This window comes from Physeter macrocephalus, chromosome 11 (assembly GCF_002837175.3).
Source record: "Physeter macrocephalus isolate SW-GA chromosome 11, ASM283717v5, whole genome shotgun sequence".
Taxonomy (NCBI): Eukaryota; Metazoa; Chordata; class Mammalia; order Artiodactyla; family Physeteridae; genus Physeter; species Physeter macrocephalus.
In genome coordinates, this window is record NC_041224.1 from 95,529,269 (window position 1) to 95,548,079 (window position 18,811).

The following is an 18,811-nucleotide window of genomic DNA, read 5'->3' on the forward strand; positions in this document are numbered from 1 at the left end:
TTCGTTGATTAGCTCTAGTAGTTTTCTGGTAGCATCTTTAGGATTCTCTATGTGTAGTATCATGTCATCTGCAAACAGTGACAGTTTTCCTTCTTCTTCTCCGATTTGGATTCCTTTTATTTTTTTGTCTTCTCTGATTGCTGTGGCTAAAACTTCCAAAACTATGTTGAATAATAGTGGTGAGAGTGGACAACCGTGTCTTGTTCCTGATCTTAGTGGAAATGGTTTCATTTTTTCACCATTGAGAACGATGTTGGCTGTTGGTTTCTCATATATGGCCTTTATTATGTTGAGGTAAGTACCCTCTATGCCTACTTTCTTGAGGGTTTTTATCATAAATGGTGTTGAATTTTGTTGAAAGCTTTTAACGCATCGATTGAGATGATCATATGGTTTTTGTGCTTCGATTTGTTAATATGGTGTATCACATTGATTGGTTTGCGTATATTGAAGAAGCCTTGAATTCCTGGGATAAACCTCACTTGATCATAGTGTATGATCCTTTTAATGTGCTGTTGGATTCTGTTTGCTACCATTTTGTTGAGGATTTTTGCATCTATGTTCATCAGTGATATTGGCCTATAGATTTCTTTCTTTGTGACATCGTCTGGTTTCGGTATCAGGGTGATGGTGGCCTCATAGAATGAGTTTGGGAGTGTTCCTCCCTCTGCTATGTTTTGGAAGAGTTTGAGAAGGATAGATGTTAGCTTTTCTCTAAATGTTTGATAGAATTCACCTGTGAAGCCATCTGGTCCTGGGTTTTTGTTTGTTGGAAGATTTTTAATCACTGTCTCAGTTTCAGTGCTTGTGATTGGTCTGTTTATATTTTCTGTTTCTTCCTAGTTCAGTCTCAGAAGGTTGTGCTTTTCTAAGAATTTATCCATTTCTTCCAGGTTGTCCGTTTTATTGGCATATAGTTGCTTGTTGTAATCTCTTTATCTTCTCAAAGAATCAGCTTTTAGTTTTATTGATCCTTGCTATCGTTTCCTTCATTTCTTTTTCATTTCTTTCTGATCTTATCTTTATGATTTCTTTCCTTTTGCTAACTTTGGGGTTTTCTTGTTTTTCTTGCTCTAATTGCTTTAGGTGTAAGTTTAGGTGGTTTACTTGAGATGTTTCTTGTTTCTTGAGGTAGGATTGTATTGCTGTAAACTTCCCTCTTAGAACTGCTTTTGCTGCATCCCATAGGTTTTGGGGCGTCGTGTTTTCATTGTCATTTGTTTCTAAGTATTTTTTGGTTTCCTCTTTGATTTCTTCAGTGATCTCTTGGTTATTTAGCAGTGTTGTTTAGCCTCCATGTATTTGTATTTTTTACCGATTTTTTTTCCTGTAATTGATATCTAGTCTCATAGCATTGTAGTCAGAAAAGATACTTGATACAATTTCATGTATCATTTAAAGCTTGTATTTCCTTATTTATTTTCATTTTGAATGATCTGTCCATTGGTGAAAGTGTGGTGTTAAAGTCCCCTAGTATGATTGTGTTACTCTCGATTTCCGCTTTTATGGCTGTTAGCATTTGCCTTATGTATGGAGGTGCTCCTATGTTGGGTGCATAAATATTTACAATTGTTATATCTTCTTCTTGGATTGATCCCTTGATCCTTATGTAGTGTCCTTTTGTCTTCTTTGTCTCTTAATAGTCTTTGTTTTAAATTCTATTTTGTCTGATGTGAGAATTGCTACTCCCGCTTTCTTTTGATTTCCGTTTGCATGGAATATCTTTTCCCATCTCCTCACTTTCAGTCTGTATGTGTCCATAGGTCTGAAGTGGGTCTCTTGTAGACGGCATGTATATGGGTCTTGTTTTTGTATCCATTCAGGTAGTCTGTGTCTTTTGGTTGGAGTATTTAATTCATTTACATTTAAGGTAGTTATCAGTATGTATGTTCTTATTCCCATTTTCTTAATTGTCTTGTTTTTGTTATTGTAGATCTTTAATTTCTCTTGTGTTTCCTGCCTAAAGTAGTTCCTTTAGCATTTGTTGTAAAGCTGGTTTGGTGGTGCTGACTTCTCTTAGCTTTTGCTTGTCTGAAAACGTTTTAATTTCTCCATCGAATCTGAATGAGATCCTTGCTGGGCAGAGTAATCTTGGTTGTAGGTTTTTCCCTTTCATCACTTTAAATATGTTCTGTCACTCCCTTTTGGCTTGCAGACTTCCTGCTGAATGATCAGCTGTTAACCTTGTGGGTATTCCCTTTTATCTTTGTTGTTTTTCCCTTGCTGCTTTCAGTATTTTTTCTTTGCTTTTAGTTTTTGATAGTTTGATTAATATGAGTCTTGGCATGTTTCTCTTTGGATTTATCCTGTATGGGACACTCTGTGCTTTCTGGACTTGATTAACTATTTCCTTTCCCATATTAGGCAAGTTTTCAACTAAAATCTCTTCAAATATTTTCTCAGTCTGTTTCTTTTTCTCTTCTTTTTCTTGGACCCCTATACTTCGAATGTTGGTGCATTTAATGTTCCAGAGGTCTCTGAGACTGTCCTCAATTCTTTTCATTCTTTTTTCTGTATTCTTCTCTGCAGTACTTATTTCCACTATTTTATCTTCCAGGTCACTTATCCGTTCTTCTACCTCAGTTATTCTCCTTTTGATTCCTTCGAGAGAAATTTTAATTTCACTTATTGTGTTGTTCATCATTGTTTGTTTGCTCTTTAGTTCTTCTAGGTCCTTGTTAAACGTTTCTTGTATTTTCTCCATTCTGTTTCCAAGATTTTGGATCATCTTTAGTATCAGTACTCTGAATTCTTTTTCAGGTAGACTGCCTATTTTTTCTTCATTTGTTTGGTCTGGTTGGTTTTTAGCTTGCTCCTTTATCTGCTGTGTATTTCTCTGTCTTCTTATTTTGCTTAAGTTACTTTGTTTGGGGTTTCTTTTTCGCAGGCTGCAGGTTCTTAGTTCCCGCTGTTTTTGGTGTCTTCTCCCAGTGGCTAAGGTTGGTTCAGTGGGTTATGTAGGCTTCCCTGTGGAGGGGACTGGTGTCTGTGTTCTGGTGGATGAGGCTGGATCTTGTCTTTTGGTGGACAGGACTACATCTGTTGGTGTGTTTTGGGGTGTCACCTTATTATGATTTTAGGCAGCTTCTCTGTTAATGGGTGTGGTTGTGTTCCTATCTTGCTAGTGTTTGGCATAGGGTGTCCGGCACTGTAACCTGCTGGTCGTTGCGTGGAGCTGGGTCTTAGCATTGAGATGGAGATCTCTGGGAGATATTTTGTCATTTGATATTACGTGGAGTCAGGAGGTCTCCGGTGGACTAATGTCCTGAACTCGGCTCTCCCACCTCAGAACCACAGGCCTGACACCTGGCCAGAGCACCATGACCTTGTCAGCCACATGACTCAGAAGAAAAGGGAGAAAAAAAAAAAAAGATAAAGTGAAGTAAAGTTATTAAAATAAAAAATAATTATTAAAAATAAAAAAATTAAAAAGTAATTAAAAAGAAAAGAAAAAAGAAAGAAGAGAGCAACCAAACAAAAAACAAATCCACCAATGGTAACAAATGCTAAAAACTATACTAAAACAAAATCAAACACAGAAACGGAGAGACAGAACCCTAGGACAAATGGTAAAAGCAAAGACAGACAAAAATCACACAAAGAAGCATACACATACACACTCATAAAAAGAGAAAACAGATAAAAAACTATATATATTAAAAAAGAGGAAGAGAGCAACCAAATCAAGAAACAAATCTACCAATAATAATAAACTCTAAATACTGAACTAAGATAAACGTAAAACCAGAAACAAATTAAATGGAGAAAGCAAATCTCAAGTCTACAGTTGCTCCCAAAGTCCCCTGCTTCAATTTTGGGGTGATTTGTTGTATATTAAGGTATTCCACAGATGCAGGGTACATCTCGTTGATTGTGAGGATTTAATCCGCTGCTCCTGAGGCTGCTGGGAGAGATTTCCCTTTCTCTTCTTTGTTCGCACAGCTCCTGGGGTTCAGCTTTGGATTTGGCCCCGCCTCTGCGTGTAGGGACGCAGAGACAGGACGAGGTTAAAGTAGCAACTGATTAGGGGGCTCTGAACTCACTCAGTCCCAGGCCGGGGGAAGGGTGGGGTATGGAATGTGGGGGAAACCTGCAGCGGTAGAGGCCAGCCTGACCTTGCAACAGCCTGAGATGTGCCATGTGTTCTCCCTGGCAAGTTGTTCCTGCATCACGGGACCCTGGCAGTGGCGGGCTGCACAGGCTCCCAGGAGGGGAGGTGTGTATAGTGACCTGTGCTTGCACACAGGCTTCTTGGTGGCTGTAGCAGCAGCCTTAGCGTTTCCTGCCCGTCTCTGGTGTCGGCGCTGATAGCCATGGCTCACGCCTGTCTCTAGAGCTCGTTTAGGCAGTGCTCTGAATCCATTCTCCTCACTCACCCCGAAACAATGGTCTCTTGCCTCTTAGCCAGTTCCAGACTTTTTCCCGGACACCCTCCCATCTAGCTGTGGCGCACCAGCCCCCTTCAGGCTGTGTTCACGCAGCCAACCCCAGTCCTCTCCCTGGGATCTGACCTCGGAAGCGTGAGCCTCAGCTCCCAGCCCCCACCTGTCCCAGCGGGTGAGCAGACAAGCCTCTCAGGCTGGTAAGTGCTGGTCGGCACCGATCCTCTGTGCGAGAATCTCTCCACTTCGCCGTCTGCACCCCTGTTGCAGTGCTCTCCTGTGTGGCCCTGAAGCTTCCCTCCTGCCACCCCCGCTTCTCCTCCAGTGAAGGGCTTCCTAGTGTGTGGAAACTTTTCCTCCTTCACAGCTCCCTCCCAGAGGTACAGGTCCTGACCGTATTCTTTTGTCTCTGTTTTTTCTTTTTTCTTTTGCCCTACCCAGGTACACAGGGAGTTTCTTGCCTTTTGGGAAGTCTAAGGTCTTCTGCCAGCATTCAGTAGGTGTTCTGTAGGAGTTGTTCCACATGTAGATGTATATCTGATCTATTTGTAGGGAGGAAGGTGATCTCCACGTCTTACTCCTCTGCTGTCTTTTTTTGTTTGTTTTGCGGTACGCGGGCCTCTCACTGTTGTGGCCTCTCCCATTGCGGAGCACAGGCTCCGGACGTGCAGGCTCAGTGGTCGTGGCTCACGGGCCTAGCCACTCCGCGGCATGTGGGATCTTCCCAGACCGGGGCACGAACCCGTGTCCCCTGCATTGGCAGGCAGACTCTCAACCACTGCGCCACCAGGGAAGCCCCCTCTGCCATCTTGAAGGTCTCCCTGCCTTGTAAATTCTTAATTCTAAATATTTGTCAGGTTATAAAACTCCTTATACAAGTTTTATTAGTTTATCATAGCTGAATAGAATTCTCATTCCTTTTCTTTGCCCTGAAAATTGTTTTTTTACACTTCAAGGTGACACCTGTTAATTTAAGATATAGTGAACAAGTATATGTTCACCGTGTCAAAACTCTTTATGATTTTATAAACGTTATCTAGCCTTAGTTTTTACAGACTGAAGAGTCCTAATTTTCCATCCCTATTATTTTTTCTAGGGTTCCTTCATTCTTTTTGTAATTTTTTGCCTAGATCACACTACCCAGTGGCCTGAATAATCAGTCTCACATCTTGGCACAAGGGTGTCCATGTGCCAAAAGGGCCAGGACCTTAGCTACCTTAGATAGCTGTCGGTTGGTGCCTTATGCTCTGCTGGAAAGTTGGGTTAGTGTATGATAAATATACTTCTTAGTTTCCTCCTATTTCTGTGTAATTTCATAGGAGGGGTAGATAGATTTAAGAAGTAGGGGCATGTTCATTTTAATATAGATCCATTCTAAAATTCATCTTTCAGTATTTGGTTGTATGAAAAATTTGAATAATGCACAGTGAGTAGCACTATTGGGTAACAGTTACTCATGTTCATTTTGAGTAACAGAAGCTTTTAATTTTGATTAAAATAAAAAATTTTATCCATTTTTTTTCATGGTTGGTGCCTTTTCTGCCCTGTCCAAGAACTCTTTGCCCACCCATAGGATGTCAAAGAGTTCTCCTATATTTTTGTCAAAAAAATTGTTTTATTTTATTTTTTTAAAAAAATTATTTATTTTATGTATTTATTTTTGGCTGCATTGGGTCCTCGTTTATGTACGCCTGCTTTCTCTAGTTGTGGCAAGTGGGGGACTACTCTTCGTTGCAGTGCACGGGCTTCTCATTGTGGTGGCTTCTCTTGTTGCAGAGCACAGGCTCTAGGTGTGCAGGCTTCAGTAGTTGTGGCTCGTAGGCTCTAAAGCACAGGCTCAGTAGTTGTGACACATGGCCTTAGTTGCTCCGTGGCATGTGGGATCTTCCTGGACCAGGGATCGAACCTGTGTCCCTGCATTGGCAGGTGGATTCTTAACCACCACGCCACCAGGGAAGTCCCAGCAGTTTTATTTTTTAATATTTAAATCTTTTATCCATTTTGAATTAATTTTTGTGTGTGGTGTGAAGTACGGGTTGATGTTCTTTGTTTTCCATAAGGATATCTAATTACTCCTGCACCAGTTTTTGAAAATGCTGTCTTTTTTGTATTATGTTGGTTCCTTTTAAAAAATCAGTTGTCTTTATATGTGTGGATTCATTTTTAAACTCTCTCTTAGTTCCATTGATAAATATATTTATCTCAGTGCTAATTCCACACTGTCTCAATTCGTATATCTTAAGTCCCGAAATCATGTATTGTTAAGTCTCTTCTAAGTCCTTTACGTTTCCATATTCTTTTTTTTTTTTTTTTTTCCTTGGCTGTGCTGCGCAGCTTGTGGGATTTTAGTTCCCCAACCAGGGATTGAACCTGGGCCACGGCAATGAAAGGGCTGAGTCGTAACCACTGGAATGCCAGGGAATTCCCTCCATATTCATTTTGGTATCAGCTTGTCAATTCTACAGGAAAGCTTTCTGGGATTATGTAGAATCTGTAGATCAGTTTAGGAAGTATAGATATCTCAGTATTGAATCTTTTAAGGAATGAACATGATGTGGCTCTTCATTTTTTTAGGTGTTTTAGAAATTTCTCTCAATAATGTTTAGTAGTTTTCAGTGTAGGGGTTTTTCACAATCTTTATTAAATTAACTCCCAAGTACTTTATGTTTTTTAATGCTACTGTAAATGCTATTTTTAAAAATTTCATTTTCCAATTTTTTGTTGCTAGTGTATAGAAATACAGTTGATTTTTATTTGTTGATCTTATATCTAATGAGCTTGCTCAATTCACTTACAATTTTTATGTGTGTTTTTTAATTGATTCCTTAGAGTTTTTTATGAGGAGTAATCATATTGTTTGTGAATAGAGACAGCTTTACTTTTTCCTTTGCAATCATCATGGCTTTTATTTATTTTTCTTGTTTTATTTCACTAGCTATGATCTCTAGTACAATATTGAATAGAAGAGAACAGCTATCCTTGCCTCATCCCTGATCTTTGGGGGGAATGTATTATTGCAAATATTTTCTCTCAACCTGTTTCTCCTTTTTGTTTTCAAACTATGTTCTTTTTTATTCACTGTGAAAATTTACATAAAGTAAATAACTGTTTATTGTACAGTTCTATGAGTTTTGACAGTTGCCAACAGTTGTGTAACCGTCGCCATAATAGATACTACAGAACAGTTCCATTGCCCTCAAAAATTACATTGCTGCTACTTTGTCGTCAGCCCCTCGCAATCACTTTGCTATCCTCTATCTCTAGTAGTTTTGCCTTTTCTGGAATGTTATATAAATGGAATTATATAGCATATAGCCTTTAAAAATTTTTTTTAAAAAATTTATAACTTAAATGTGTCCAAATAAAAAGCTAGCATGAATGACTTATACTTAGTTTTAATGTAAGTATAAAACAAACATGAAATTCTAATAAAACCAGAAAGCCAACATATTTCAAATGAACAGTATTAATTTAATTGGAAGGATATTAACTGCAACTCAGTCACCACTGTTGGTTTGATACTAGAGAGTTCTGTTTCTCCTACCTCCTTTTAGGCCTGCTGTTACTGAGTGGCATTAAAAATGTTGAGCTGGCTGGGTGGTTTGAGGTAATCACTTCACATTTAAGGCCAAATTGCCAACGAGTAATCCATGAAAGTCTTTTAACAGGGCATTTCTTGATACTTAGAAAGCTCTCTTGTTTGATTGAAGATAAGGGTGGTGTTATTGAAATTTGCATATAGTGTCTGTTAAACCCATTTATAGGGACTTCTCTGGCAGTCCAGTGGTTAAGACTCTGCACTCCCACTGCAGGGGGCGTGGGTTCAATCCCTGGTCAGGGAAGTAAGATCCCACATGCCTTGCAGCGCAGCCAAAAAAGGAAAAACACCAAAGCCACTTATAAAGGGAATCAGGAATTTGGCACAGAGGTGGGCTTTGCTCATTTCACAGATATGCTGACAACATGAACATGGTCCCAACTGCTAAGAGGCAGTAGTACATAGCCTCTTGAGTTTGACTTCTTTTGATGTTGCATGCATTGATAATTCAGTCTTCAGTCCTTTTATTGTTGAGCAGTGTTCTATGGTTTGGATGTACAGTTTGTTTATAATCCACCAGTTGAAGGACAACTGAATCATTTCTAGTTTTGAGCGATTATGAATAAAATTGCTATAACTTCATGTACAAGTGTTTTGTGAACCTAAGTTCTTGGGTAGATAACTAGGAGTTTGATTGCTGGGTCATATAGTAAGTATATATTTAACTTTGTAAGAAACTGCTAAACTCTTTCGTAAAGTGGATGTATAACATTTTGAGTTCCTACCGGCACATTCCTTTTCCAGTTTTCTGTATCCTTGTTGATACTTGGTATTGCCAAATTTTTATTTAGGTTATATAGGGGTATCTCACTGTCATTTAAAAAATTTTTTTATTGGAGTATAGTTGCTTTACAGTGTTGCATTAGTTTCTACTGTATAGCAAAGTGAATCAGCTATACGTATACATATATCCCCTCTTTTTTGGATTTCCTTCCCATTTAGGTTACCACAGAGCATTGAATAGAGTTCCCTATACTATACAGTAGGTTCTCATTAATTATCTATTTTATACATAGTATCAATAGTGTATATATGTCAATCCCAGTCTCCCAATTCATCCTACCCACTCCTGCAACCCCTTGGTATCCATACGTTTGTTCTCTACGTCTGTATCTCTATTCTGCTTTGTAAATGGGATTGTCTATACCAATTTTTTCAAATTACATAAATATACGTTAGTATATGATACTTGTTTTTCTCTTTCTGACTTACTTCACTGTGTATGACAGTCTCTAGGTCCATCCACATCTGTACAAATGACCAAGTTTTGTTCTTTTTTATGGCTGAGTAATATTCCATTGTATATGTGTACCACATCTTCTTTATCCATTCCTCTGTTGATGGACATTTATGTTGTTTCCATGTCATGGCTATTGTAAATAGTGCTGCAATGCACATTGGGGCGCATGTGTCTTTTCGAATTATGGTTTTCTCTGGATATATGCCCAGGAGTAGGATTGCTGGGTCACATGGTAGTTCTATTTTTAGTTTTTTAATGAACCTCCATAGTGTTCTCCACAGAGGCTGTATCAATTTACATTCCCACCAAAAGTGCAAGAGGGTTCCGTTTTTTCCACACCCTTTCCAGCATTTATTGTTTGTAGATTTTGTGATGATGGCCATTCTGACTGGTATGAGGTGATATCTCATTGTAGTTTTGATTTGCCTTTTTCTAATAATTAGTGATGTTGAGCATCTTTTCATGTGCCTCTTGGCCATCTCCATATCTTCTTTGGTGAAATGTCTATTTAGGGCTTCTGCCCATTTTTTTGACTGGTTTGTTTGTTTTTGATATTGAGCTGTATGATCTGTTTGTATATTTTGGAGATTAATCCTTTGTCCGTTACTTCTTTTTTTAATAAAAAAAATTTAATGTAATTATTGATGTGGTTGACCTTAGAGCTACCATTTTATTATTATTTTATCATTTAAATTTAATTTTTTTATTTTTTAATACAGCAAGTTCTTATTAGTTATCTATTTTATACATGTTAGTGTATATATGTCAATTCCAATCTCCTAATTCATCCCAGCACCACCTCCCCGCCACTTTGCCCCCTTGGTGTCCGTACATTTCTTTTCTACATCTGTGTCTCTATTTGTGACCTGCAAACCAGTTCATCTGTACCATTTTTCTAGGTTCCACATATATGCATTAATATACGATATTTGTTTTTCTGTTTCTGACTTACTTCACTCTGTATGACAGTCTCTAGATCCATCCACATCTCTACAAATGACCCAGTTTTGTTCCATTTTATGGCTGAGTAATATTCCATTGTATATATGTACTACAACTTCTTTATCCATTCGTCTGTCAATGGGCATTTAGGTTGCTTCCATGACCTGGCTATTGTAAATAGTGCTGCGATGAACATTGGGGTGCATGTGTCTTTTTGAATTATGGTTTTCTCAGGGTGTCTGCCCAGTAGTAGGATTGCTGGGTCATATGGTAATTCTATTTTTAGTCTTTTAATAAACCTCCATACTGTTCTCCATAGTGGCTGTATCAATTTACATTCCCACCAGCAGTGCAAGAGGGTCCCCTTTTCTCCACACCCTCTCCAACATTTGTTGTTTGTAGATTTTCTGATGATGTCCATTCTAACTGGTGTGAAGTGATATCTCATTGTAGTTTTGATTTGCATTTCTCTAATATTAATGATGTTGAGCACGTTTTCGTGTACTTCTTGGCCGTCTGTATGTCTTCTTTGGAGAAATGTCTATTTATGTCTTCTGCCCATTTTTTGATTGGGTTGTTTGTTTTTTTAATATTGAGCTGCATGAGCTGTGTATATATTTGGGCGATTAATCCTTTGTCCGTTGATATGTTTGCAAATATTTTCTCCCATTCTGAGGGTTGTCTTTTCGTCTTGTTTGTAGTTTCCTTTGCTTTGCAAAAGCTTTTAAGTTTCACTAGGTCCCATTTGTTTATTTTTGTTTTTATTTCCATTACTCTAGGAGGTGGATCAAAAAAGATCTTGCTGTGATTTATGTCAAAGAGTGTTCTTCCTATGTTTTCCTCTAAGAGTTTTATAGTGTCCAGTCTTACTGTCCGGTCTTACATTTAGGCCTCAAATCCATTTTGAGTTTATCTTTGTGTATGGTGTTAGGGAGTGTTCTAATTTCATCTTTTACATGTAGCTGTCCAGTTTTCCCAGCACCACTTATTGAAGAGACTGTCTTTTCTCCATTGTATATCCTAGCCTCCTTTATCATAGATTATTTGACCATGGGTGTGTGGATTTATCTCTGGGCTTTCTATCCTGTTCCATTGATCTATATTTCTGTTTTTGTGCCAGTACCATATTATCTTGATCACTGTAGCTGTGTAGTCTAGTCTGAAGTCAGGGAGTCTGATTCCTCCAGCTCCATTTTTTTCCCTCAAGACTGCTTTGGCTATTTGGGGTCTTTTGTGTCTCCATAGAAATTTTAAGATTTTTTGTTCTAGTTCCGTAAAAAATGCCACTGGTAATTTGATAGGGATTGCATTGAATCTGTAGATTGCTTTGGGTATTACAGTCATCTTCACAATACTGATTCTTCCAATCCAAGAACATGATATATCTCTCCATCTGTTTCTGTCATCTTTGGTTTCTTTCATCAGTGTCTTATAGTTTTCTCCATACAGGCCTTTTGTCTCCTTAGGTAGGTTTATTCCTAGGTATTTTATTCTTTTTGTTGCTATGGTGAATGGGATTATTTCCTTAATTTCTCTTTCTGATCTTTCATTGTTAGTGTATAGGAATGCAGGAGATGTCTGTGCATTAATTTTGTATCCTGCAACTTTTCCAAATTCATTGATTAGCTCTGGTAGTTTTCTGGTGGCATTTTTAGGATTCTATATGTATAGTATCATGTCATCTGCAAACAGTGACAGTTTCACTTCTTTTCCAATTTGTATTCCTTTTATTTCTTTTTCTTCTCTGATTGCTGTGGCTAGCACTTCTAAAACTATGTTGATTAATAGTGGCAAGAGTGGACATCCTTTTCTTGTTCCTGATCTTAGAGGAAATGCTTTCAGTTTTTCACCATTGAGAATGATGTTTGCTGTGGGTTTGTCATATATGGCCTTTCTTATGTTGAGGTAGGTTCCCTCTATGCCCACTCTCTGGAGATTTTTTATTATAATTGGGTGTTGAATTTTGTCAAAAACTTTTTCTGCATCTATTGAGATGATCATATGGTTTTTATTCTTCAATTTGTTAATAGTATCAGGGTGATGGTGGCCTCATAGAATGAGTTGGGGAGTGTTCCTTCCTCTGCAATTTTTGGAAGAGTTTCAGAAGGATGGGTGTTAGCTCTTCTCTAAATGTTTGGTAGAATTCACCTGTGAAGCCATCTGGTCCTGGGCTTTTGTTTGTTGGAAGATTTTAAATCACAGTTTCAACTTCATTACTTGTGATTGGTCTGTTCATATTTTCTGTTTCTTCCTGGTTGAGTCTTGGAAGGTTATACCTTTCTAAGAGTTTGTCCATTTCTTCCAGGTTGTCCATTTTATTGGCATAGAGTTGCTTGTAGTAATCTCTTATGATGACTTGTATTTCTGCAGTGTCTGTTGTAACTTCTTTATTTTCATTTCTAATTTTATTGATTTGAGTCCTCTCCCTCTTTTTCTTGATGAGTCTGGCTAATGGTTTATCAATTTTGTTTACATTCTCAAAGAGCCAGCTTTAGGTTTATTGTTTTTTGCTGTTGTTTTCTTTGTTTCTATTTCATTTATTTCTGCTCTGATCTTTATGATTTCTTTCCTTCTGCTCACTTTGTGTTTTGTTTGTTCTACTTTCTATAGTTCCTTTAGGTGTAAGGTTAGATTGTTTATTTGAGATTTTTCCTGGTTCTTGATGTAGGCTTGTATTGCTATAAACTTCCCTCTTAGAACTGCTTTTGCTGCATCCCATAGGTTTTGGATCATCGTGTTTTTGTTGTAATTTGTCTGCAGGTATTTTTTGAGTTCCTCTTTGTTTTCTTCAGTGATCTTTTGGTTCCTTAGTAGCATATTGTTTAGCCTCCATGTGTTTTTGTTTTTTATATTTTTTTCTCCATAATTGATTTCTAATCTCATAGCATCATGGTCAGAAAAGATGCTTGATACGATTTCAATTTTCTTAAATTTACCGAGGGTTCATTTGTGACCTAAGATGTGATCTGTCCTGGAGAATGTTCCATGTGCACTTCAGAAGAAAGTGTATTTTGCTGCTTTCGGATGGATTGTCCTATAGATATCAATTAAGTCTGTCTGGTTTAATGTGTCATATAAGGCTTGTGATTCCTTATTAATTTTCTTTCTGGATGATCTATCCGTTGGTGTAAGTGTAGTGTTGAAGTTCCTCACTATTGTGTTACTGTCGATTTCCACTTTTTTGGCTGTCAGCATTTGCCTTATGTATTGAAGTGCTTCTGTGTTGGGTACGTACATATTTACAATTGTAATATCTTCTTGGATTGATCTCTTTATCATTATGTAGTGTCCTTTGTTGCTTGTAACAGTCTTTAAAGTCTGTTTTGTCTTATATGAGTATTGCTACTCCAGCTTTCTTTTGATTTTCATTTGCATGGAATATCTTTTTCCATCCCCTCACTTTCAGTCTGTATGTGTCCCTAGGTCTGAAGTGGGTGTCTTGTAGGCAACATATTTACGGGTCTTGTTTTTATATTCATTCAGCCTCTCTGTGTCTTTTGGTTGGAGCAGTTAATCCATTTACATGTAAAGTAATTATTGATATGTATGTTCTTGTTATCTTTTTAAAAATTGTTTTGGGTTTGTTTTTGTAGGTCTTTTTCTTCTCTTGTGTTTCCTACCTAGAGAAGTTCTTTTAGCATTTGTTGTAAAGTTGGTCTGGTGGTACTGAATTGTCTTAGCTTTTGCTTATCTGTAAAGCTTTTGATTACTCTGAGATCTGAGTGATAGCCTTGCTGGCTAGAGTAATCTTGGTTGTAGGTTTTCCCCTTTCATCACTTGAAATATATCCTGCCACTCTGTTCTAGCCTTTAGAGTTTCTGCTGAAAGATCAACTGATAACCTTGCATGGATTCCCTTGTATGTTATTTGTTGTTTTTCCCTGCTGGTTTTTTTTTTTTTTTTTTTTGCGGTACACGGGCCTCTCACTGTTGTGGCCTCTCCCATTGCGGAGCACAGGCTCCGGACACGCAAGGTCAGTGGCCATGGGTCACAGACCCAGCCACTCCGCGGCATGTGGGATCTTCCCAGACCGGGGCACCAACCTGTGTCCCCTCCATCGGCAGACAGACTTTCAACCACTGCGCCACCAGGGAAGCCCTCCCTTGCTGCTTTTAATATTTTTTCTTTGTATTTAATTTTTGATAGTTTGATAATATGTTTCTTCGGCTGTTTCTCCTTTGGTTTTTCCTGTATGGGATTCTCTGCGCTTCCTGGACTTGATTGACTATTTTCTTTCCCATGTTAGGGAAGTTTTCGAGGATAATCTCTTCAAATTTATTTCAGACCCTTTTCTTTCTATTCTTCCTCTGCGACCACTATAATTCGAATGTTGGTGCGTTTCATGGTGTCCCAGTGGTCTCTGAGACTGTCTTCAATTCTTTTCATTGTTTTTTCTTTATTCTGCTCCTTGACTGTTATTTCCATCATTCTCTCTTCCAGGTCACTTATCTGTTCTTCTGCCTCAGTTATTCTGCTATTGATTCCTTCTATTTTGTTTTTAAATTTCAGTTACTGTGTTGTTTATCACTGTTTGTTTGTTCTTTAGTTCTTTTAGGTCCCTGTTAAACATTTCTTGTATTTTCTCCTTTCTATTTCCAAGATTTTGGGTCATCTTTACTATCATTACTCTGAATTCTTTTCATGTAGACTATTTCTTCTTCATTTGTTTGATCTGGTGGGTTTTTACCTTGCTCCTTTATCTGCTGCGTGTTTCTGTGTCTTCTACTTTGTCTAACTTACTGTGTTTGAGGTCTCCTTTCTGCAGGTTGCAGGGTCATAGTTCTTCTTGCTTCTGGTGTCTGCCCCCAGTGGATGAGTTTGGTCCAGTGACTTGTGTAGGCTTCCTGGTGGGAAGGACTGGCGCCTGCGTTTTGGTGGGTGGAGCTGGATCTTTTCCCTATGATGGACAGGGCTGCGTCAGGTGGTGTGTTTTGGGGTGTCTGTGGCCTTAGTACAACTTTAGGCAGCCTGTCTGCTGATGGTTTGGTTTGTGTTCCTGTCTTGTTTGTTGTTTGTCGTGGGGTGTCCAGCAGTGGAGCCAGCAGGCAGTTGGGTGGAGTCGGGTGTTGGAGTTGAGATGGAGACTCCTGGGAGAGCTCTGGGGCCAGGAATTCTCTGGCATTCCAGTTTCCTGGACTCAGCACTCCCACCTCAGAGGCTCAGGCCTGACCCCCCGCCTGGAAACCATGACCCCACATGCCACACAGCTCAGCAAAAATGGGGGAAAAAAAGAAAAGAAAAAAGAAAGAAATAAAAGGGTAGGAAGAAAACAAATGAAAACAAACAGACATACAAAACTTGGGACAAATAGCAAAGCCAAAAACAAGCAAGAAGCAACAGCAACAATTAAAAAGAAAGAAACAAAGGAACAGACAAACAAAACCCTAGACAAATGGTAAAAGCAAAACCAAACAGAAACAAAAATAATCACATATGTACAAAATAAGAAACAAAAACATAAAACAGAGAAAACAAAAAAGAACAGCCAGACCAACAAAAGAATCCCAAAACAAAATTAAACAGTTAAAAGCAAAACTAACCAAAAAAACAAAAACAAAACAAAAGCAGAATGTGAACTGAAGGAAAAAGCAAAGGATACAAAACAAATACCCAAAAACAATAAAAAAAGTTAAATAGCACAAAGAAAAAAAAGCAAGGTAGAAACACAGGTCAACAAAAAAGTAATATAGAAATAGAAATATAAAAAAATATATTATAAATTTAAAAAACTAAATAAAAACAAATGATAAAAAGTACAGGACAAAACAGTAAAAAAATAGTAATAATTATATTTTCTTGGGGTCTCAGCTGTCAGTGTCCTTGCCCTCTCCTTGAGTCACAGCCAACCTCTGTGTCCCCAGGCCGCCCTCCAAAACCTCTAGGTAGGTTTCTTGTCTCTCTCTGGGCACTGTGGGGCAGCTAGGACTCTGACATGGCCCACCTCTTGGGTGTACTAGTCCCCAAGTCCGTAGCTGCTAGCACTAGACTGGTTTCTGTTTTGGGAACACTCGTTGTCCATTCAGATATTTCATAGATGCAGGGTTTACGTAGCCGATCACAGGGATTTAATCTGCAGTTTGTGTAGCTGCGCGGAAAGATTTTTGTTCCTCTTCTTTAGTTGCCCCACCCCTGGGGCTCAGCTGTGGTTTTAGCCCCACCTTTGCGTGTGTGCCACCTACCAGAGTCTGCTTCCCAGGCTGCCTTGGAGCGCTCAGGTCTGCCCCGGTGAGGACAGGGAGCGGAGGTGGCATGACTGCCTGGGTCGTGGGGGCCCTGGCGGCAACAGGTACGCAGGAAAACTGGTGGCCATGGGCATGAGAGATCTGGCCCTAGTGGGAGCCTTTCCTAGTGCCTGGTGACTGGCGCGAGGTCAGTTCTGGCAGCTTTTCCTGGCGCCTGTTGGGGCAGGGGGCCAGTGCGTGGGGAGAGAGAGGCTGCCGTGGTGGCTCCACCCACTGCACGTCATTCAACAGTGGTGCCTTGCTTCTGTGGCAGTTTGGGTTTCCTTCCTAAGCGGCATTCCCAGTTGCCGATTTCCTCCTTCCCGTCCCCTCAGGCTGTCTCCTCGAAGCCGACAGCAGTCCTCCCCCCCGGGTTTGCTTTCCAATCTCCATGTTCCAGCTCTCAGCCCCCGTGTGCACCAGCAGACACACGTCCCAGTCTGGGGCACACAGGCCTGTGGCACTGACCGTCTGTGTAGGTCTCACTGTCCCGTCTGCTACAGACCAGCCATTTCATCCTCCTCTGACAGCCTCAGATGCTCCCCTTCTGTCCCAAGTGATATCCCCGTCAGTGAGGGGGCTTCCCTGGATGTGGGAACCTCTGTGCTTCAGCTCCCCCGAGGGGCACAGATCCTGTCCCACTTTTTCTCCTCTTATTTTTCCCTTCTTTCTTTCGTCCTACCCAGTTATGTAGGGATCTTTCTTGTCCTTTGTGGTGTCCGAGTTCTTCTGCTAGTGTTCAGCCAGTGTTCTCTGAGAATTGTTCCATCTGTAGATGTATTCTTGATGCTTTCGTGGAGAGAGATGAACGCCACGTCCTTCTACTCCATCATCTTGGTTTCTCCTCACTGTTGTTTTAATTTGCACTTCTCTAATGATGTAATGATGTTGAACATGTTTTCATGTGTAATAAGCATGGCAAAAATGCCACCTGTAACAGTTTCTTTTGAAGAGCAGAAAGTTTTACTTTTGCTGAGGTCCAATTTACCTTTTTTTTTCTTTTATGGTTAGTGCTTTTTGTGTTCTGAAAACTCTGGCAGTCATTCATTTTGATCTCTCATTAAATGCTATGGTTCCTTTAAATAATTAAACTATTAGAGAGTAAATCCTAAGAGTTCTTATCACAAGGAAAAACACTTTTTTTCTATTCATTTAATTTTGTTTCTGTGTGAGATGATGGATATTCACTAAAACTATTGTGATCATTTCATGATGTATGTAAGTCAGATAATTATGCTGCACACCTTAAACTTATAAGTGCTATATGTCAATTATATCTCAATAAAATTGTAAGAAAAAAATAAAATAGTTAAACTACTGGTATGGGGAATACTTTGTACAGTCTTTGACTGATAATAGAATCACCTTCACACACCAGGAGTTGACCATTTCAGAAGGGAAGAGTAATTCTCTTCCACTATAGCTGCACTTCTTTTTTCCAGATATCTGTGATATGTGGACAACCACTTATTTCCAAGGCCTTTTTAAAAAAAAAAATCATTTACTTTCCTTTTGTATTGGTGAAGGATAAAGTAAGAATATATTGTAAATCAGTTCCTCTGAAGCTACAGAATTACTGGTGCCCCTAGATCTTTAAGAAGGAACTTGTAACAAAGTTTAATTTTTGTTTTGTTTTGTTTTTCAGTGGTGGGATCAGCAAATTGATTTTCATACTACTTTCTTGAACCATTTGGCACGATTGGTGCCAGAAATTTATTTTGCTGAAATGGACCCAGACTTAGAAAAGCAGGAGGAGAATATACAAATGTCAATATTCACTCCACTGGAATGGTACTTATTTGGAGAAGATCCAGATATTTGCTTAGAGAAATTGAAGCACAGTGGAGCATTTCAACTCTGTGGAAAGGTTTTCAAAAGTGGAGAGACAACATATTCTTGTAGGTAAGATTTAGAAATGTACAGGATTGGTTATAGTAACAACTTGGTATTCTGTATGTATTTTATGATGTACCTTTCTTGGTATATTACTGTTTATAATATATTTAATTCTACATAATTTACTTTGTTTTATTGTGCACTTACAAGTTTATTTTTGCTAGTACAGCTTGTTTTTGAATATATGACTTAAATAGTTCTCTCACTTTTTCTTCCTGTTCTCCAGGAGTATATAAGAGATATATTTTTGCCTTGTTTATAACATAGTCCATACACCCTTATCTGAAAATCTTGGTGCCACATGTATTTCAGAATTCTGAATACTTCCCTAGTGGAGTCAGGCCAGGATCCTGTAATCAAACAGAGCATTTCTGTAAGAAACCTATGACTATTCACAGCAAGTGGTATAAATGAAGTCTATAGTCCCTTGTCATTTCATGTCATTTTTTTGCCACCAAGTGAGATTTGATATCAGAGGGTTGTGGACCTGTAGGAGCATTTGTAATTTAGTTGGATAGAAGAGGCCAGTGGT

General features: G+C 38.9%; 1 protein-coding gene across 1 annotated transcript in view; it reads left to right on the plus strand.

Annotated features, from left to right (window-relative positions):
- UBR1 (ubiquitin protein ligase E3 component n-recognin 1) overlaps positions 1 to 18,811 on the plus strand; it is a 167,912-nt gene that overhangs the window by 20,639 nt on the left and 128,462 nt on the right. Inside the window, exon 2 of the mRNA XM_007119577.3 lies at positions 18,029 to 18,285. Coding sequence (XP_007119639.2) covers positions 18,029 to 18,285 — 257 coding nt within the window. The remainder of the gene's footprint in view (positions 1 to 18,028; positions 18,286 to 18,811) is intronic.